Raw genomic sequence first — 20,539 nt, 5'->3', positions numbered from 1 at the left:
GCATCCAAATGCTGAGAGCATCATAGTACCCGGCAGCCACGGGCAAAATGAACGCGCCGATACTTCATTGGTATCGAGTCGATCTCCGGTCAGAGAAGATCTTAATGCCGTCCACACTTCGTTTCCAGAGCAAGCTGCCCCGAAAGACTCGGCCCCCGTGTCTCCGATATCACCACTCGACATTACACACTTCTTTGAAGAAAGCCAAATGCAAATGAGTCCACCTGCCTCACCTTACCAAAAACCAACCCTGCCTGTTCCAGTTGCACCCTCACCGAGTGTTTCTTGGCCTCCCAAATCAGCAAAGGAAGATATGAACAATGTCCATCTCCACTCTCTTAATCAACACCAGGCGAGTCTCGTCCAGCCGACTGAACAGTCGGTCGCCACACCCGATCCAGGATCGCCATCGCGCCCGCCATCGCCCTCACCAACAGCGCCTCCTTTTGTGGACACGCCACCGTGCTTGGAGCCGGTGTTGCCACAAATCGAAGTGGAGACGTACGGACTGGACACTTACGACCCGTCGAAAGCAGCTGCTGGGCTATCGTCAGAACCAGTTGAAAGTCAGATTGAGCACAAGCAACCAGCGTTAGCGCCTGCCGAGGCCCTGCCAGACAAGATCGTCCTGTCTCCTGGCACGATGAACTTCCTTGCAAGCCTGCAGCTCCCCCCTTCAGACAATCACCAACGACCAGAGCACACCACCTACCAGTCCTCCCCCAGACCCCCACTCCCACCCCCAGAGCGCCACCGCCACCTCCAAGACCACCTCCACCAAGACCACCACCACCGCCCCTACCCCTCCAACCTCCTCGATTCCTACCGCCCTTCCACCACACCCTCCTACCTCTCCCACCCCGTCCACTCCGTCGCCACCACCGCCGCCGCCATCGCCGCCGCCGCCACCGCAGCAGCAGCAGCAGCCGCGACGCAAGAAGCCTGGACGCACACCCTCTCCTCCCCGCTCCTCGTCCGGCACGCCTTCCTCGGCAACCTCCCACGGCCCCACCACTCGTCTTTCTCCTCAAGAGCGACCGTTCCGCCGCCGCCGCCGCCGCCGCCCGAAACCCACACCCTCACCCACCCCCTCTGCCCCCACCGCTCCCTCCGCCTCGCCCGCATCTACCACGCCATCCCCATCTGCCCCGCCTGCCGCGGCGCCGCGACCGTATATGTCCCATGGTCGTCGAGGAGGGGTGGGGGTAGGAGTAGGAGTAGGAAGACCGAGTGTCGCGCGTGCGCTGGCAGCGGGCGGGTGCGGAGGTACGGAGGAGCCGGTGTGAGCGGCGGGCGGTTCGCACGGTTCGCGCGGGCGGAAGGGCCGAGGGCGGGGGCGGTGGGCGGCATGGTAGAGGGGTGGGGGGTCGAGGTTGTGCCGACGACGACGATGGGTTCGACGCCCGGGTGTGACGACGACGGCGACGGTGCGTGTGAGAGGGGCGAGGCGTGGCGGGTGGGCGATTGGGGGGAGTTGGTGGACGAGGTTGTGGAGGCGATGATGCGGTGGGTGGGGGAGAGGGAGGGGTGGGATAGGCTGTCGTCGATTGGGGAGAGGAGGTGTAGGAGGGAGGTTGGGTGTTTGTTGATGATGGGGAGGGAGGGGGAGAGGAGGAGGGAGAGGAGGGCTGAAGAGAAGAAGGAGAAAGGGATGGTGCGGAAAAGGGTTGAATATGAGGAAGGGCCGAGGAAGAAGAGGAAGGTAGACGTCGAATCAGGCGGTGTATAGGGGCTGAATAGTCGGATATATAGTGCAGAAATCGTGTACTTCGTTCTTTGAAACTCAATGTATTGTAGACTCCGAGCTGTTTGGATCACATATGTTTCATGTCCCTTCTACTAAAATCAAAAGTCTTCATCTGCATGACTACGAAAGCAAAAAAACCAATTCAACTTACTTGGCTTATTTACATCTCTTAAAACCCTTGGTATATCTTTCAGAGACCGCTACAAACCCCTGCCAAGCTCTACACCGCGTCTTGTCAACGCTCTATCGAGAGCATCCAGCTAAACTCAATAGCTCACGCATCTCTCCGTTTACTTATTTTCAATTCTTCATGAATGTGTGCTTTTTTTCTTTTTTCTTTTGAGAACCGGACACTTCCCTGGCATCCTTTTTCTCTTTTCCCTTCCCTTCCCTAGTACAACACACCCTTAGTGCTGGGTTCCTCGCCCTCCCTACCCTTCACCCTGGTGGTAGCCTGCCTAGTCGCAACGGCCAGCGCCTTGAACGCGCTCTCCGCCCTGTGGTGGTCGTTCTCGCCCCTCAGGCAATCGACGTGCAGCGTCACGGCGGCGCCCTGGGCGAAGCTCTGCAGGCAGTGGGGGATCATCTCGCACGACAGGTCGCCGATCTTCTCGCGGCGCAGGCCGAGGTTGACGACCGAGTAGGGCCGGTTGGACAGGTCGATGACGGCGCGCGACAGCGCCTCGTCGAGCGGGCAGTAGGCGCTGCCGAAGCGCGCGAGCCCCGTGGTGCCGCCCAGCGCCGTCTTGAACGCCTGGCCCAGCGCGATGCACGTGTCCTCGGCCGTGTGGTGGTCGTCGACTGTGCGCTTCGGTCAGCAAGATTCCGCTCCCCTCAAGATCGTAACCCCGTTCAGACATCGTTCATTTCCCAGCCCGACGGCATCTCCGTGCCGCGGAGGTGTATGACGTACTGTGCAGATCTCCGGTGCAGCGCAGCTTCAGCGACCAGCCGGCGTGCTTGGCCAGAGCGTGCAGCATATGGTCGAGGAAGCCGATGCCCGAGTTTATGTCAATGTGCTGGCTCTTGGAAGCCTGGGCGGCATGGCCCTTTTCCTCGCCGTTCACGTCGTCACCGACGGGCTCGAGGACGCCGCCGTCGAGGTTGAGGCTCAATTGAATCTTGGTCTCATTGGTGTCGCGCTTGAGGGTGGTGCTGCGTATTCTGTCGGCCATTGTGAAGTAATTCGGTTCGGGGGCTTCGAAGGGTGATTGGGTTGTCTGGAGGGCGGTGGAGAGGTGGGTGGTGAAAGAAAGCGAAGGTAAGAGTCAGCGGCGTTGCGATTGGGCGGCGGGGATGTTTTTCGCTGATCGCGCGATAAGATAACCTTAAATCTCCGTTCTTCGCCGCAAGTTTTGCCCGCCGCCTCGACTTCCTGAGCCAGCTACCATCTCGCGCAAATCACCGCCCTACCGAAGCAGTAACCGCCCGCCATGTCGTCGCACGATGAGGAAATGCAGGACGCCCCTGTCAACGGTCTTGCCCAGGAGAACGACGTCGAGGAGGTCGACGAGAAGCAGCGCATCCGCGTGGTATGCCGCACCACCATCGTCCGCCAGTGAAAAGACGCAGAGCTGATGCGCAATGCAGTTGCCCGGATCCGAAAACACCGCTGCATCCTTCGAGTTCGAGAACGAGGACCACACCCTGGGCAACGCTCTGCGCTACATCATTATGAAGAAGTATGAAGCATACCATGCGCAAGTTGGTTTGAGCAGTCTACTGACGTCTACCTGCAGCCCCGCTGTGGAGTTCTGCGGTTACTCTATTCCTCACCCCTCCGAGAACAAGATGAATCTCCGCATCCAGACATATGGTCAGTACAAGTACGCAACACTACGAAAAGCAATCGCAGGCTGACGGATATGGCAGACGAGGTTAGCGTCTATGATGTGCTGGAGAAGGGCCTCGACGACTTGGCGGAGCTTTGCGACGTTGTCATAGACAAGTTCACCATTTCGCGTGACGAGTTCAGCGCGCGCAACTGAGGTCGTTCCCGCATCGGCTGAGTCGGCCCAGGAAAAGTCTTTAAGCATAGTACGGCGTTCTGGCGTGAAGGTAGAAAGGCTACCCAAGTGCCACGGCACTAGGAGAAGCGGAGGGAAAAGAGAAAACTTGGTATTGGCATTTGTACAGGCATCCAGGCGGGAATGGGAAATCTAGTTGCGACCCTGTGGATGATAAAGCATTAGCTCTCCGCATCTTCCTAATGCAGCGGTTCGCATTCAAACGCGATGCGCCCCGTGTGGGCTAAACTGACCTCCAGGAATCCCGAAACGAAGTTGTTGGGAAGCTTGTGCTTGGGCTCTTCCTCGACCTTGAAGTACTTCAGAACGTGCGACAGCTGCTTCCAGTAGTTGAGCGTCTCCTGTAATGCGCAATGGCAATGTTAGCCCCCGATATCCGTGAAAAGCCCCTCTTCCCTTTCTCAGCCTTCTCGCGGCTCTTTTGTATATCAATCGTACCTGGAACTCGGCATTCGACTGCTGCAGCAGAACGTCGACAGTCTGCAGCTGCTGGACGTATCTGTGGCGCTCGAACTCCTGGCGGGTCTTGGTGCGGATCTGGGAGACGGGGATGTTGAGCATGTACATCTTCTGGATCTCCGGAGCCTGTTTGTCCTCGCAACTCGAATCAGCCCTTCCAGTTCCCAATCCACAACACCCAGCTATCCCAGCATGGCGGTACTCAGGACGCGCAATTGACGGGGATCAGAGGACGTACGGCACGCAGCCACTCGCGGTAGGCCGTCAGCACCCGGGTCTTGGCATCGGCCCAGTTGGCGGCTGTAGTCGCAATGCGTCGTCGCAGGTCAGCGATAAGTCACCTCTCACAGGGTGTCCGGGGGGATGGCATCCGTACAGGACCGCGCCTTCTTGGCGAGGAAGGTAGGGTTGATCATGGCGGCCGTTCGTCGCGTGGAGTGGAGATTCGGGGAGGTTGCGGGGGTGATTAGGGTGAGGTCAATCGCGTAGCCCGCTTCCTCTCGAAACTGACGTTTGGTCGGATGCCGGAAGGGCGAGGTACGGCGCAGATCACGTGCAGCCGCCCCTCCGATGTTGTCAGCAAGAATATATCAGCGACGACTTGCTCCGCCGCGCGCGTGCACTGTTCCTGCTTCCCCACGTAAGTACCGTCGCAACGACCACGCCCACCAGCTCCGCCTCCACTGGCATCGCAGGCGCTAACAGACTCGCAAAAAGACAACAACTAATCCCTGCGCGCGTCCTGAATTCGCACCTTCGTTATCCAGCAACTGTCGCCTCGCTCTCGAACCACCGCCGGACGACGCCACCGTCACACTTCAGCAGCTTCTTCCTCTCCGCCCGCGCATTCGCTCCAATCTCGACGCACCTCAGCAACCAACATGCCCGTCGTCCGCACAAGCAAGGGATACGGCCGCAAGAAGGCGCCGCCGGAGGGTTACGAGGACATCGAAGACACGCTTCTCGAGTACGACAACGCCATGAAAGACGCACTAAACGCGTCGCACGAGGGCAAGAAGCGGCAAGAGATGCAATGGCCCATCTTCGAGATCACCCACAAACGTACGATTTCCCTCTCACCCCGCGCGCAAACCTCCCCAAACCTTTCAACCTTTCCGCTAACGCATCAACGCTCTCTCTTTCACCAGGATCCCGCTACATCTGGGACCTCTACAACGACGAGAAGATCAGCAAGGCGCTGTACGACTGGTGCCTGAAGAACGGCAAGGCGGACGCCAACCTGATCGCCAAGTGGAAGAAGCAGGGCTACGAGCACCTGTGCTGCCTGCGCTGCATCCAGACTAAGGAAACGAACTTCAACAGCACCTGCATCTGCCGCGTGCCCCGCGACCAGCTCAAAGAGGACCACGTCATCCAGTGCGTCAGCTGCGGCTGCGCCGGCTGCGCGAGCTGTGATTGAAGAGAATAAGATGGGAAGGAAACAACGATGGCGAGGAAAAATTGAAGATGGTGGTTGGGGGGAGGGAGGGAAATTGTTGAAGAAGAAAAATAAAGTCCGATCTCTGTTTTCAAGGGCTCAGAGGAACGGAAAGGAATGGAAGAAAGGGTTCTGGGCCGGATACCACACGCGTGGCAGGACAGGGCTGATTATCGTGACGGTCGGCTTGTTGCCGCTCGATGCTGGCTGCGGCTTTTTGAGCGTATGGTCGACAAGAAAACCCAATTGGAGTGAGGGAAACGAAAAGAATCTTGGTTTTATTGGTCTTCCGCGTCACGGAGTTCTGGGGGTGGTAACGTTTTCATCGCAAGGCAAAGGTCCTATATTTGGGCGATCTTCCCTCAACACTGCCTGGATGACAGGAAGTACACCAAGGAGGCATTTTCTATAAGCTTATTACTTCTCAGTAATTGTGCAGTTACCTGCCTAGCGGTGGAATAGAGTCGGCATGATACCCAATATCATAATTTCTCCGAAAGCTCTTTTTTCAGAGTGAGAGAAGATTTGCAAAGTCCTGCATTTAACGCAATCTACCACGAATCGAAACAAATGCCAAGTGCGAATCTCCCAATATAAGGAGACTTCGCCAAGTGCTATAATAGAGAGAGGGTGGGCAGATGAAAAGACCCAACTACCCCGGGTTTCTGGCAATCCTAAACGAGCCCATCACGTCTCCACTGATCACGCATAACTGATCAGGGTCGGAGCTCGTAAGTGGGCCAGAATGAACATCCATATAAACGGTGGTCTCAGTTCGTATGCTACCAGTCCGAACCCCTACGTGCGAAGTAAATACTTTAAACCACAACACCTATTTATAACCATATTATATCCGCTTCACCAGTTGTAAGAAATTAGAATAGGGTTCATTAAATGCCGGTAGTCTAGTAAGGAGAACGATGAGTCCTCTAGGGAAGAGAAGAGAAGTAGATGCTCGTGGAGCGACAGGCCAGTACAGCATATACTTGTCCCATATGCAAGTGGCATTTGACAAGAACGAACGACATTACAAGACATGCACGCACTTTATCCAGGGTATTGATACAATCAATGTCAGGGGGACCAGTGCACAAGAGCTTCGGAAGGTGAAAAGCAAGAGATCAATAATAAATGAGTACAGCGACCGAGTTATTCCATGTTCGCTGTTCCAAAGTAATAAGAAAGGCATCAAAAACATCAATCGCTTAAGATAGTACAGACCAGACGCATGCATGAGCCGCATGAAAAGGGGGGCGGATAAGACAAACGGGAGAAATGAAAGTGGAAGCAAGTAGACTCCTAACCAATCTTGTCCCAGTGAAAGATGGTTTACGCCGAGCCCAAGGTCGAAGAACAGAGTCACTGAAAAGCTCCCCAGGTTTGCTCCCCTTTTTGTGTCAGCCCCGAAACCATGCGCCTGAGTCTATACCGACAAATCCCGACCGTAGTAACCGGCTTTCCCAAAGCCCCCAATAACGACCGACAGTGACAAACCAAATCAAAATCAACATGAAGAACCATAAAAGCCGAGAAAAACTCAATAAACAAGAACTCAAAACACAGCCAAGGTAGAACAGGCTTCAAGCCCTAGACACCAAAGACAATTGGCGAGAAGGGGCATGAGCTTGAAGGTGAGTAGGACTCGAAAGATTAATCGCCTTGAGGCGAAGGATCTTCTGCTGTCCAAAGAAACTAGGTGAAATGGAATCGAACCGCTTGGACCAAAAAGTGCGCCTAAGCCAAATTGCTCCGGGGTTACCTCCGCCTCCAGAGCGGTAAAGTCGTTGTGTGAGTGTTGTGGGGGTATCATTCGTGGTCGTAACGGTCGTGAATCGGAATGCGCTTGTCACATCATGGCGCTCGTCCCGCTCTCATCCGATGTTGCAGGCTCCTGCCATAAGACATTCGAAAATGACGCGTAATGTCAATGGTAATGGCACTTGCAATATAAGTAGCCAGCTGTACTGGACATCGCTCAGTGCAGAGTTGTGTGGCTCCGGCCGAATGCAGGCCTAGACTTCTTGGTCGGGCTCTCAAGCTGCAGCGGGCGAGCACCGATCTTCTGGAAGCCCTGGAGGATGTCGAAGCCTGGCTCCTCATCATCGTAAAGGTCGATGCCAAAGAGGTCTTCGGCCTTGGATGCGCCAGGAGTCTTAAGAGGACTAGGAGCCGCCGACGTCCTTCCAGCGAAGAAGTCGGACAGACTCTTCTTATGTGACGGCGGCTTGAGCCATTGCTTCGATGACTCGGGCGTCGCGATGTTTGCGCGCGAGCCCGTAATGTCAGCGAGGATGCTTGAGGAGGTCATAGCACGAGCACTGGAAGGTCGCTTGACGGAACGCTTCTCGGGCGAACCGCGAGAAGAACGGGCTTGCTGCAGCGGGCTGTCATTGAACACATCGAAGTTCTCGGCGAAGTGATCTTCCAGGAGGTTGAAGTTTTCCTCATCAGGCAAGTTGAAAGCGGGGCTCCAGGGGTTCACATCAGCAAGCAAACCGAGCGTCTTATCCGGGGAACCAACCAGCTCACGGACACGGTCGCGGTGGTTACGAAGGTTTGTGTTGGGGGAGATGGACGCAGGGGGCCTTGCGGGCTTCTTGAAGACGATGGCAGGTGTGAGTGGCGCTGCAAACTCGAATGGGCGGAACGGTGACGACGACGGGTACCCGTTGCCCGGCTGCTTCAGGAGAGGATGGCTCTTCGTGGGACTGTCGTACGACGACCCACGCATCCGCGCGATTTCTTCTTCGGCGCGACCACGCTTGTGCGCTGGCCGGTCAAGGTCCGCTTCCGAAGTGGGAATGGCCCCAAGGGGATGGTGACCTTTGACAGCCGATGACTCGATGGACGAGTAGTACCCGCTGTCACCCAGAGTGGAGAACTTGCGCTTCCGACCGCCGGAACGGTCCGTGGACGACGGGCGTCGTGCGCGGGGAGGGGTTCCCTCGTGCAGCGACCGAGACATAGGTGGTGGAGGCGAAGAGTGGATCTCAGCTGGGGGCGGCGGTGAAGAACGCAGGGTGTGCGACGAAGGCGGCGGCTTCTCATTTTCATTGTCCCCGGCATCCTGTCCGTCGTGAATCGCCGGATCTGAGGCAGGGATAGTAGCATCAGATGACAGCTCAGTCTCATCGGGGAATTTGCTCGAGTCGATGCTTTCGCCAATAGGAGTGGATTGGAGCGGGAACGCTGACACTGCTGGTTGCCTTGACGACGGTGCGGTTGATGGTCTCAGGATATCGCCGTGATAAGCCTGCAGGAAGCTAGGGTCTCCTGGGTTGGTCATACGGCGGGGTTTCTCCTTCATGAACTGGCGCTCAAGACCGGGTTCGATTGCCCAATAATTGCCTTTGCCAGGGTCGTCCTTGGGACGTTCCTGTTTGATGAAAGCTTTGTTAAGGCTGAGGTTGTGCCGAATGCTGTTCTGCCACCCGGTCTCACCGGCGCGGTAGTAACTGAATGTCTCGGAGATCCATTTGTAGATCTGTGCCAGAGTGAGTCGCCTCTGTGGCGCGCGCAAGATTGCCATGCCAATGAGGGTGGCGTAGCTGTATGCCGGCTTGGTGCCATCATCCTCGATGGACGGCATCTCACTAGGTGAAGGGAGAGGCTTCGGGTCGTCATCCTGAGGTTTTGACGACTTCTTCGCGTTACGGTCGCGCAGCGGCGCTGCATCCATGAGCTGGCGCTTTGACTGATTCTTCTGGTAGGTAGGATCTGAGTATTGAGGGAAGCTGTTGGCGTAGATGGCGGCATAGTCGTTCTCCTTGTCCGTGATGCCGGTCGAGTGGAAGGTGGTGAAGAGGGCATTCTGCGACTTTCGCGCGCGAAGGTCTGGCTGAGATGCCTTTCTCTTCAGAGGCGAGTCGGTGGTGAAGTCATTGTGGCGGGGTGGAGGGATAGAGATGGAGTTGATGTTACTCTCAGCCAGAGCGTGCGGGGCTGGCGAGCTGGACTCAGGCCCCAGCGGTTTGCGCGGCGACTGTGCGCTCCCCTCTGAGTGCGAGGGGTTGAGGAGGGTGTGGTGGCTTGACGACACATCGGTTACGGGTCCGAGGGCTGACAGCAGGGCGGCTTCGGCTTCGGCGACTTCATGGTGGTCGAACGAGGTGACGGGATCCTGGAAAATCTGCAGCGGCGCCTGCTGGCGACGCGTCGCAGCCATGGTGGGCGAGGGCGAGGACGAAAACTCGGGCGTGGCCAGCTCAGCAGAGCAGATGACGCGTGCGAACGCGAGAAAAATCGGGAACTGATGCCTGGTGGTGGGGATGGGCGCGGCTGAGTGCGCTGGGGTGGAGCGTCTGATTGCGGTGCGGGTAGCGGCGGGAGAGCGGCGTTCAAGTGGAGATATCTGGCTGCGCAGCGGCGGCAGGTCGAAAGGCTTTCTTGGAGGCGGAGGTGCGGCGATCTAGACGTCGTGCGGCTGTGTGAGCACGGCGAATTCTTCAGAGAAGAAAGGGAGCGGCGTCTCACGAGCTGCGCGGCTGCTGGAGATCTCGCTTGGGGGGACGGCGCCAAGACGCTCGGGCGGGCGATGAATGAGCTCACAAGAAGCGCGGCTTGAGCTCGGCGGCAGCGTGGGGCGCAAGGGGTGCGGAGGGCGCGAGGGCGACTGCAATGCGCAAACGAGGAAATTGGAGTGCCGTCGGAGCGTGAGCGCACGGCAGAGGCAGAGGTGAGGGGATAGATAGACGGGTGACTGCAGCGCGGATATGCTCGATTCTTAGGTAGGGCGTGTCGCAGGTGGGGACGCGGCTTGGGCCACTTATGCCGCCTGTGCGCCGTCCAAAGCGTTGCTCTCGCCCGCATGCCAGCTGGCAGCCGTTCGCCTTCATGAGGCACTAACGCCGCCGTGGCTAGCGTATGACGCGCTGCAAGGGCGGCATGCCCGTCAGGCCACAGGCACCCTCGTAATAGCACACCAAGCGCCATCCCAAGGCTAACCGCATCGACGATTATTGGCGCCCCGTCGCGATGGCGCGAAAGCAGCGCGAAGATTGCGCGTGGGCGCCGCTGGGTGAGCGGCTAACGCATGGATGATGAAACCGCTGTGGCTCTCCCCCGCATCGGCCGCCGCTCCGTCGCACGCTGGCGAGCCATTCAGGCGCCCCCGTTCGAGTACCTACGCCGTACAGATGTGCCGGCGCGTCGCGTCCGCGCTGCGGGCAGCTATCAGACTCTCGCGCATCCGTGGAGCCGCCGCAGATCCGCTCGACTCGACAGCTGATCGCGAGATCCCCACCGGAGCGCCTCGAAGCATCCACGCGTGCCGTTAGCAGAGCCAAAGATAGAAGGCCACGCCCGTGCGATTGTCACGATAGGAAGAAAAATGGAGGGAAAAGCGTTCGCGCAGGCGTTGGCTGACCGTCAGCCTTGCCAACGCAGGCCAGGCCCTGTCGGCTGCCCCCGAACACGGGTGCCGAATGGGCGGAGCAGGCAACCTCGCTGCCCGAACGGGTAACCGTGCTCAGTCATGAGGGCTGCACGAGGAAGCTGCGGATGGGCGGTGCGAGTCAGACTTGGAGGTGCTGTGCCGCGTGAGACCTGCCAAGGGGATCCAGCCATTGACTGTTGCGAGAGCGTGCTCGCAGGCATGGGTCCCACGGTTCCGCTTTTTCCTTGTTGGACTTCCCCTCTTCCATGTCCGGTTGGGAAGCCGCCGGTCAAGCCCCATCCGCGACAGTGGTGCGCCGGTGTCTTCAGCTGGAACTGTGCGGCACAGCAGCTAGTGTGTCCCAGTGTTCGGTGGCAGTGCGAACAAGACGAGAGAATCCTTAGAGCGATGCGCGCAAGGGCTCTCCGCCTCGTCCGGAGCAGGCCGTCCTTGCCCGTGGATCTCCAGCACGGCCCACACCGCGCTGGACGTCACGTTTGGCATGCCATGTGGCCACACATCCAGCATGGTCACCAGGTACCGCGGATTTCAGCAAGCGGGTCGTCAGAGGATCACGAAAAGTCGGCCCGCCGTATGGTGTTGGAGCTTAACCAGTTCTCCGGGAATCCCTCCAACACCACCTACTACTTCCCCATCAAGAACGGTTGGCTCAGGCCAACACAGCTGAGGGAACACTCTCTCCCCGGCGCCTGTGCCCTCGGCCCCATCCCACATGCTCGTGCGCAATTGTCCGTCTTGCAGCCGCCCCCATGTTGCAATTCCTGCGGAGCGAACTGACGTTGCACGTTGTTGAGGTTGTATGCCAAATTGTCTACCTATAGCCACTCTCGCACAACTACCCTTAAACACGAGGCTCGAACACCAATGGACACGGGCGCACAGTGTCTTTCTCACGCGAAACTGGACGCCGTTGACGCAGGTGCATGGTCCCGACTGGCGCCACAAAGTCGATGCACACAAGAGCGACGTGCAGAAGCGCCGCGGGTCACTGCAGCGGTCAATGCAACCGACGCGAATCAATCGCCCCTCACGCGTCGCGCGACGGCACTTCCGCTCCACGCGGCAAAAGCAACGGGCTTGCCTGATCCGCGTTTGACATCATATCCGACGCTCGTTCTTCACCGTTTCCACAGATGGGCAACTCTAATCCTCAAATCCCCCGCGGCTAAACGGTGCATACGAGCTCCCCGTCCTCCCTACAGTCAATGCGCATTTCTTCTAGAACACCTCCTTTTTTTCTACTATGATCAGTATAAGAAGAAGCCCGATTCCCGCACCCGCATCTTAGACAATCTCGGCCGGATCTTGCTATCTGATCGAGATCGGGGCAATCATACCCAACGAGAGACGACGCGTCTTCGGCCGTCCATGCGCTGGCGTGCGGCTTCCTTTCCGCTCCATCGCATCGGACCATGAGAGCCACACGCCGTCGGGCATACCTGAAAATCCGAAATCACCCGTGCAAGGGCTGTGACTCTTCTCTCGCCGACCAACAGATCAATGGCCACGTATGCGGACAGAAATTTAATCACAAATCCACGGCCCGTCACAGCTGCTTAAACAGCCAGAGTAATTAAACAAACAGCGAATCATCACTACTAGATAGCGATAAGGACACCAGAGTCGAATCCAGGCTCTCAGCACGCTAACGCCACCGACGTCCGCCACAAATGTGCCACTTCAGCTCGTGGCTCCACCAAAAAAAGCCCGGCCGAAGAAATATGGCAAACCATCGGGAGCCGTACCGGTACCTGGCGAGTGGGTTTCAACGCGTACTGACATGTACCATACGACTGCACCATCTAGCGTCCCGATGTTCCTTCGAGCTCTTGTCCCCCCAACTGGCAAATCCCACAGTGGGCTGCAGAGAATTTGAACCCCCTTACATGGGCTGTAATAACGAACGTCCTGAGGTGAATGTAACTTTTGTGAGCCCTTCTACGTCGGTAGTTGAAGCAAGAGTCCTGACGCAGATGAGAGTTGTTGGAGTACGAACATAGGATTCATCCATTCGTAAGTAGAGTGCATTATTTGTGGACTCGGTTTTTGCAACCCCGCCTTGGTCCCATGAACGAGGGTATTTTGCCGGGCCCGGTACATCAACCAATACGCTAAGGGCATCGGGTACCTCGTTAGCCTCACTTCCCAACTACTTATCGCAACCCAACCAACAGCGACGGAGACGCCCTCTGTCCATTCCTGGGATGTCCACGAACGCTTCCGCTTGAAGTCTCTGTTCAATGGTCTACGTCACCAAGGAAAGTTGATCAGAGGCAGCAATCGCTCCGCGGTAATGCATCAGCGTGCATCTCCTACGCCGTATCGTTACGTCTTAGCTTCAACACCCGGCGAGCGCTTTCAAATACAAAGGCACATAGACAGTCTTCACTCCAAAGACTTTTCGTGTTGTTCGGCTAGATTTCCGGCTGTTCAGCAAGACTGAGTGATATATCCTGAGAAGCAATCTGTCTCTGGGACATGACGTGTCGAAGCTTCCGTCCAGGTCACGTTTCTCACTTAACAAGAGCTACACGGCTGTTGTTACATCGTCCAAGAATGAAGAGGGCTTCTTCCACCGGCTTCTTATCGAAGTATTGGTCGAGCCGAAGGGTGTCGCTATCTATCCGATTACTCTACCACTCACTTACGATCTTTTAAATCAACTTGTACATGGAACCATCCTTCAGCAGGTTCTCTCATTCCGGAACAGAAGTAACAACAAAAAAGAAAGAAAGAAAGAAAGAAGAGGAGAGACAGGCAGAGCGGCGGTGAAGCCCGCCAGGGTCGCGTCGAGGGAAACCGACCACATGAGCAAGGCACACCAATCAGAATCGCAGGAAAAAATCACAATTAGACCGTCGCCGAAAAAATCGCCTTCCCTACCCCGGCAAATCTCGATCGATGAAGAACGAACGCCTTGCAGCTTGTTCGCCCTGCGAGGCGGCAGAAGAGAGTAGTTCCCGCCCAATTATTCTCCTTTCCTCCCCTCCCCTCCCCTCCCCATCGTCAGGGTCTAGACTCGGTGGAGTTCGAAGACCCTGTGGCTTGTCTTCTTCTCTTGCCCTTTCCCCCCAACCCCTCGTGGCCGCCAACCAACAACACATATCCCTACTAGCGCCCCCATACACACAAACTACACTGCCCTTCTTCCCTCCTCTTGCCCAGACCGACATAATGACATCGCTTTCTCTCTCTCCGGCGGTTCCCAAGCGCCCCGTCCGTCCGTCCTTCCCGCCCGAAGCGAGAGGAAAAGAGCGGGAGGATCGGTCAGCAGTAGTAGTCACCCAGTCCTCCGGGTCATAGTCTAGAGCGTCGCGTGATGGGAAAAATGGGATATTCCCGCGTTGTCTCTTTTCGGGACTATTATTTTTTCTTTTTATTCTTCATGTCTTACCTACCCTCCTTTTCACTGTTCTGTGCGTAGTAGGCGCTCTTCCGTTTTATCGCTTCGCTAGCAGCGTCTAACGTGAGAATGATGGGAGAGAGACGGTGAAAGGTAGGACCGTTTAGAAGGGCCGTTCCCGGGTAGCCGTATGATACCCTATGGCCATCCGTAACGGAAATACGACGATGGTGAAGAGAGGAGCCTGGTAGCGTACGATTAGACGGGGCTCCAACAAGGCCGAAGGCATTTCAAGATGCCTGGATCACGGCGGATGCAATTTCACCAACATGTTGGACCTCTTCGCCGAATTGTCAACTTGGAAGGAGTAGGTAAGCGGCATGCAATCTAATGGTTGAAGTAACTCCTGTGGTCTATCCCAAAAAGGTTTCCCCCCTCTGCAAGAAATCAAACTCAATCCGGCAAGCCAACCCTTGGCTTGCTCTTTTTGCTGTGGATATAAAAGCTGTTCAAAGAAAGCCGGCACCCGGGCGGCATCATACCTCTTTTTTTACCCAGAAACCGCGCGGATGTCCGATTTAAACATCGCCAGCAACGCCTGATTGCTTGCCGACTCTCTTCATGCTTTCGTAGCCACAAGCGGGCTTTTTTGCATTATCATCATCAAAAAGCCCGAACGGCCTTCCACAAACCCCAGCTTCACATCTGGCTTCCCATGGGTGATATGAAGACAGCGAAGAAGTCTGCTTAGACGGCACCAACCGAGATCATCTTCTTCCTGAGGTGGTTCTTGTACTCGCCGATGGACCCGTTCCACCTGTGGACAGTCTTGTTCTCGCAGACCATGATGTCCTTGGCAATCTTGTCGAGCAGCCTGCACAATGTGTTAGCAACTTGTTCGTGCATGCGAGATCTGATCTATGCTTACCTGAAGTCGTGAGAAACGACGACGACACCACCGCTGAAGGCGTTGATAGCATCTGCCAAACTATCGATGGTAGGGATATCGAGACCGTTGGTAGGCTCGTCCAGCAGAAGCATGTTAGGACCCTCGATGGCAAGCAGGGCGAAGACGATTCTGCTCTTCTGACCCTCGGAAAGAGTGCCCATGAGGGCAGTCTGGGCCTCACCGGTCAGACCGTAGCGGCCCAGCTGCTGTCTCCAGTACTGGTAGTCCTGGGAGACGTGGCTGAACTTGTCACGGACGAAGTCGAGAGCGGACTTGGTGAGAACGAGCTGCTCAGCGGAGTGCTGGCTGTACATGCCGAGCTTCAAGTGAGTGTGACGGGACACAGCACCGCTGGTAGGGGACAGTGCGCCGGTGAAGATGCGGAGCAGAGTAGACTTGCCGACACCGTTGGGGCCGACCAGAGCGGTACGCGAGTCCATGTCCACACCGAAGTCGAGGTTCTCGTAAAGGTTATCCTCAGGCTTGCCGGAGTAAGAGAAGGTGACGTCGTCGAGCGAAAGGACAGGCGGAGGAAGCTTCTCAACATCGGCGAAGCGGAAAGTGAAGACACGATCCTCAACAACGGGCTGGATGAAGCCATCGGCCTCCATCTTGTCGAGAATCTTCTGCCTGGACTTGGCCTGCCTGACCAAGTTGGCGTAGGTACCGGCGGAAGCAATGAACTTCTTGATGTGCTTGATTTCTTCTTGCTGCTTCTCGTAGGCCTTCTGCTGGTTGGTCTCGTTCTCGGTCCTGGTCTTGATGTACGAATCGTAGTTACCACCGTAGTACTGGAGAGTCTTCATGCGCATGTCGATCATGTTCGTGCAGACACCGTTCAAGAAATCCATAGAGTGAGAGACGAGGATAAGCGTACGGTCCCACTTCTTGAGGTACTCCTCCAGCCACACGCAGGCCTCGAGATCCAAATGGGCAGTAGGGTCGTCGAGTAGCAGCAGCGAGGGCTTGACGAAGAGGGCCTTGCCAAGGGCGACACGCATTCTCCAGCCACCAGACATGTCCTTGGTCTTCTTCTGGATGGTGTGCTTGTTGAAGCCGAGACCAGTCAAAATCAGGGAAGCGCGGGTCGAGAAGGTGCTAGGGTCCATATCATCCATACGCTAGAGGCAGCTGTTAGCACACATCTCCAAGACGTCGAAGTTGCAGAAACTCACCTCGTACAGCTCCTCAAGACGAGGGTCGTCGGGACCATGGTTCTCAAGGATCTCCTCGGCCGACTTCTCCATGCGGGCCAGCTGGGCCTGGGCCTCGCCGACGACCCAGTCAAGGGCACCGACGTCGGTCTTGGGAGCACCCTCGTTGAGCAGGTAGATGTCGATGTGGTCGGGGAAGGGGAACTCGCGGGCAGCGATGGCCCTCAGCAGGGTGGACTTTCCGCAACCGTTCTCACCGAGCAGACCGTAGCGACGGCCGTAGTTGACCTCGATGGTGGTGTCGTTGAAAAGAACCTTGCCGTGGAAGACCAACGACGCCGAGGTGATCTTGACGTCGCGGCTGGCCTCCAGCGAGGCCAGCACACCGGTGGTGACACGATCGGAGATGCCTTCGGCATCCTTTTGCATGCTGAGGGCCTCGATCTGCTTCTGGGTCTCGTCGACGCCCTCGTCGCCCGACACGTTCTCGGAGGGGGCGCCGGACTTGGCGGCTTCCTTCTCGGCCTTGCGCTCCTTGAGCGTCTTCTTGGGGGCCTTGCCATCGGCAACACGCTTAGCGTCGCGGGCAGCCTTGGATGCGGACACCATTTTGATAGTGTGTTGTGGAAAAGAAGGTGTTGATGGTTCGGGTTGGGTATCAGCGGTAAGATTTTTCGTGGACGGGGGAGGACGTCAGTAGCGGGGCACCGGGGCGGGCGGCGCTATCGAGGGCGATAAAGGACCGGCGTAGGGCTGCGCGACGGCGGCGTCAAGCTCGAGGCGCAAAAGCAGCAACTTTTGGGAGACGAAGTCGTAGGAAAAGGGCCGTGAAACAGAATCAGCGACCGGAAGACGCAGGTGCAGTGAGAGGAGTGGAGGTGCAGGTCAGAGGGCGACAGTAGTGGGCTTGGGCTCTTTTTTCCAGCCTGCCGTCACTGTGGCGAAGAGGGCTGGGAACGGCCAGCTGCCCGCCGGCCAATCGGTGAAACGCTGATCCACCCTTGCCCTTTTCTTGGCCTCCCCTCGTTCCGCTGTTGACAACCACCACCACACTCATTGGCCGAAATGCTCGACCTGGACCGGATCTTCAGGTCACGGCACGTGGATGCAGTGCTTCTCAGCTGTTCGAATCCGGGCTAAGATCAACGGGAGACAAGCCGCACCTTCGCTACTTACCTGACTGTTGCCTCCTGCAACAGCCATACCCTCGCTGTGGATGTTGGTGAAAGAATATCTTGCAAACAAAGACGAGGTAGTCGCCTTGATACGAACCGATCAAGGCGAGGAGACTGATGATGAGGTAGGCAAGAAAAGAGCCAAAGGGAAGAGATCTATTCCTGCACGCTTAGATTGGAGTGAGCGTCGATATCGAAATCAAGCTGAAGCTGTATGTTGCATGCATCTCCCGGGAATAAAACAACTGCATTTGTGTCTGGTATGCTTCGGCATTGGATTGACCGAATCGACCAACTCCTTCGAAGTGAGGTTATTCGGGATGGCAGCCGACAGACGAGCGCGATGATAAGTATTCAAGCATTGCGACGCCTTCGCGGTGAGATATGCTCAAGAAGAGCACATATGAAGGTCTCAATCTGCGTCCAATGTGCGCATGCAGGTAGTGACGGTCAGGAGTCGAATTAAAGCTCCTTCGCGCAAGTGCGGGATGTGCAGCTATTGAGACACCAGCCAGGGCCAGCAACGGCCAAGCGAACCCAAAAATGCAAAAGCCTCGCATTTCCATTCTTATCACAGCTCTTGCTGTGGTGGTGCCGAGACGCAGCATGTCGCATGGCTCGACCACTCCCGCTGCGACGTCTCGCCACCATCCCTGCTCAAACCCGGGGTGCCTCAGCACGGCCAGAACCAAAACACCACACCTTTGCTCCAAATGGCAGGATAACATCCTTCGCATTCTCGTCTTCCCTCTCTGACGCCTTGGCGCCGCTCGCATTGCCCGTCGGGTCAAAATTGTTACGCTGCACCAATGACCGACACGGTTCCTTAAGTGTTCCAAAACCATAGAACACATTCCCAGTGGAGCACGCTCATGCAGTTGCTGCCCTCGCGTGCAAGACGGAACGAGTGCCAAGCATGCGGGTAAAGCAATCGCCCAGACTTTGTGATGTTCATAAAAGAAGCTTGACGTCCGGCTGCTTCTTGGTAATTCAGAACAAACTCACTTTCCAACCCTCCCATACCCAATTGACCAACATCGCATTTAATCGAAACCCCATAATCTCTTGAGACCAACAACAACCAAAACAAGAGCCCATCCACCATGCAGTTCACCAACCTCCTCCTCACCGTCATGGCCACCACCGCCCTCGCCACCCCGCTCTTCCCTCGCGCCGACCAGGAAGTCTCCGGCGACGAAGTGACCGGCACGACTTGCACCAACCCCGATGCGTACGTCAACACCCTTCCCTAAAGTGCCCCTCTACCAAACCCCCAAAACTGACACTTTCTTCCTCCCCTCACAGCGACATCGACACGCACGACACCAACGTCGCCATCCTCTCCATCTGCGGCGGCATCGCCGGCGACATCCAAAAGTGCGAGACGCGCCCTCCCAGCACCACGGGCGAGAGCGGCACCGCGCGCTTCGACCTGTCGGCGACGGACAGCGGCGCGCAGATCAACATCTCCAAGGGCCGGTGGGAGCGCTGCGTCAAGGCCGCGCAGCAGACGTGTCCGACGGGCGAGTTCGAGAGCACTTGCGTCGGCGGCGCGACGAGTGGCGATGTGAAGTTTAGCCTTTCGCAGGCGTAAGAGAAAGATGGGGGAGGGAATCAAAAGTGATAAACGGTCGACTGTACGATATCCATAAGTTTTTTTTTTTTTTTGCATTTTGCATTTTGCATTTTGAAAGGGAGCATGATTCATGGGAAAGCTTGGGCGCAGGAAGAACTGGCATGAGGAGAGATTCTGTATTAAACACAGGGAATCATGGATACAGAAGAGAAAAGAAAAGAGTTCGAAGCCTCCCCTCCGTTTTCAAACTTCGAGGGTATATCTTTCAATTGACGACCAAGAAATAGAACATGACTTCTTACACACACATAGCAGTAAGCGCCTTTCGCTTCCTTCTGCCTCGTATTCGCCCTTAAAGCATGTCCGATCGAAAGAAAAAGGGAAGCTCTTTCCACCGTGTGATAAAATTTCACCGGCAAGGAAAAACGATCGTGACGTGGGAGCGAATCTAAGCGGACCCGTCGCGAGGGGCGGCGCCCATGGGGCCTTCGGAGTCAGTCTGGCGCTGAGGCCTGCTGAGGATCTCGATGTTCCCTGTGGTTGTGGAAAAAGCGCATTAGCAACGGCAGTTCCAATCCTTGTTTGGGGGTTTGCGGGACGACGTACTCTGGGTGAGGCTCAGGCGCGTGGCCTTCTGACCCTCGCTGGTCTCGAAGGTGTCCATCTTCGCGTCGGCCTCGAGATGCATGAGGGTGCTACGGTTAGGAACAATTCAGTCAGCCCTCCATATCAAACAAAAAATCCAGAGATGATCTGATCCACGCATTCAATGCCCCCCACCGCACAATCGCTGGCGAAATCGCGCTCGCGCCCTTCCCAAAAAAAAAAAAAAAATTCTCCCTCAATGTCCGCGCGCGCAACTTCTCTCTCTAAAAATCCACATCCTGAACGCGACGGGAAAAGAACTCACCCCTTAGGCAGGTTCAGCAGGTAATCCTTGCGCGCGCCCTCGTCGAAGCAGGAGACGCGGAACCAGCTGGTCTCGTTGCGGTCGCGCGGGCCGGTGGTGGTGCCCAGCACGTAGCGCACGTACTCGCGGCCGGTGTTGGCCGCCGTGTGCAGCTCGGGTTCGGCGCCCAGGCGGCCGATGATGGTCATCTTGGCGAGCGGGCTGCGCGGCGTGCTGCTGAAGGCGCGGCGGCCGGCGGCAGCGGCGGTGGTGCGCGCGGCGAAGGTCGAGCGGAAGGCGTTCATTTTTGCGAGCGGGATTGTATGGGATTGGAGACGAGGCGGGAAGGTTGTTGGTGGTTGGGGAGGCGGTGTTGCGATGGAGAGG

At 56.7% G+C, this 20,539-nt stretch overlaps 8 protein-coding genes across 8 annotated transcripts; 3 read left to right on the top strand and 5 right to left on the bottom strand.

The window, feature by feature from the left end:
* Positions 1-2,138: 2,138 nt before the first annotated feature.
* HIS3 (imidazoleglycerol-phosphate dehydratase) lies at positions 2,139-2,922 on the bottom strand (the record flags this gene model as incomplete). Its single annotated transcript, XM_066775006.1, has 2 exons — positions 2,139-2,548; positions 2,661-2,922. 2 exons carry the CDS (start codon positions 2,920-2,922, stop codon positions 2,139-2,141), a joined length of 672 nt encoding a protein of 223 aa, XP_066635125.1.
* A 258-nt stretch (positions 2,923-3,180) lies between these two features.
* Positions 3,181-3,735, top strand: RPC19 (RNA polymerase subunit AC19; the record flags this gene model as incomplete). Its single annotated transcript, XM_066775005.1, has 3 exons — positions 3,181-3,279; positions 3,338-3,563; positions 3,620-3,735. 3 exons carry the CDS (start codon positions 3,181-3,183, stop codon positions 3,733-3,735), a joined length of 441 nt encoding a protein of 146 aa, XP_066635124.1.
* A 200-nt stretch (positions 3,736-3,935) lies between these two features.
* SLS55_003530 (uncharacterized protein) lies at positions 3,936-4,649 on the bottom strand (the record flags this gene model as incomplete). Its single annotated transcript, XM_066775004.1, has 5 exons — positions 3,936-3,953; positions 4,008-4,115; positions 4,213-4,359; positions 4,472-4,533; positions 4,610-4,649. The coding sequence occupies 5 exons, from the start codon at positions 4,647-4,649 to the stop codon at positions 3,936-3,938; spliced, it is 375 nt and encodes a 124-aa protein (XP_066635123.1).
* Positions 4,650-5,114: 465 nt separating this feature from the next.
* Positions 5,115-5,653, top strand: BUD31 (Component of the SF3b subcomplex of the U2 snRNP; the record flags this gene model as incomplete). Its single annotated transcript, XM_066775003.1, has 2 exons — positions 5,115-5,295; positions 5,382-5,653. 2 exons carry the CDS (start codon positions 5,115-5,117, stop codon positions 5,651-5,653), a joined length of 453 nt encoding a protein of 150 aa, XP_066635122.1.
* A 1,993-nt stretch (positions 5,654-7,646) lies between these two features.
* Positions 7,647-9,836, bottom strand: HCM1 (Forkhead transcription factor; the record flags this gene model as incomplete). Its single annotated transcript, XM_066775002.1, has 1 exon — positions 7,647-9,836. One exon carries the CDS (start codon positions 9,834-9,836, stop codon positions 7,647-7,649), a length of 2,190 nt encoding a protein of 729 aa, XP_066635121.1.
* Positions 9,837-15,156: 5,320 nt separating this feature from the next.
* Positions 15,157-17,121, bottom strand: ARB1 (ABC transporter ATP-binding protein arb1; the record flags this gene model as incomplete). Its single annotated transcript, XM_066775001.1, has 3 exons — positions 15,157-15,283; positions 15,338-16,479; positions 16,534-17,121. The coding sequence occupies 3 exons, from the start codon at positions 17,119-17,121 to the stop codon at positions 15,157-15,159; spliced, it is 1,857 nt and encodes a 618-aa protein (XP_066635120.1).
* A 1,669-nt stretch (positions 17,122-18,790) lies between these two features.
* SLS55_003526 (uncharacterized protein) lies at positions 18,791-19,281 on the top strand (the record flags this gene model as incomplete). The annotated part of the gene is made up of 2 exons (XM_066775000.1): positions 18,791-18,918; positions 18,993-19,281. 2 exons carry the CDS (start codon positions 18,791-18,793, stop codon positions 19,279-19,281), a joined length of 417 nt encoding a protein of 138 aa, XP_066635119.1.
* Positions 19,282-19,711: 430 nt separating this feature from the next.
* On the bottom strand, positions 19,712-20,457 carry RIM1 (ssDNA-binding protein, mitochondrial; the record flags this gene model as incomplete). The annotated part of the gene is made up of 3 exons (XM_066774999.1): positions 19,712-19,797; positions 19,870-19,958; positions 20,174-20,457. The coding sequence occupies 3 exons, from the start codon at positions 20,455-20,457 to the stop codon at positions 19,712-19,714; spliced, it is 459 nt and encodes a 152-aa protein (XP_066635118.1).
* Positions 20,458-20,539: the final 82 nt, after the last annotated feature.

The sequence above is a fragment of the Diplodia seriata genome (assembly GCF_021436955.1).
Source record: "Diplodia seriata strain FDS-637 chromosome Unknown scaffold_3, whole genome shotgun sequence".
NCBI lineage: Eukaryota > Fungi > Ascomycota > Dothideomycetes > Botryosphaeriales > Botryosphaeriaceae > Diplodia > Diplodia seriata.
The sequence above is the reverse complement of the archived record's forward strand: the minus strand, read 5'-3'. Positions and strand labels throughout refer to the sequence as shown.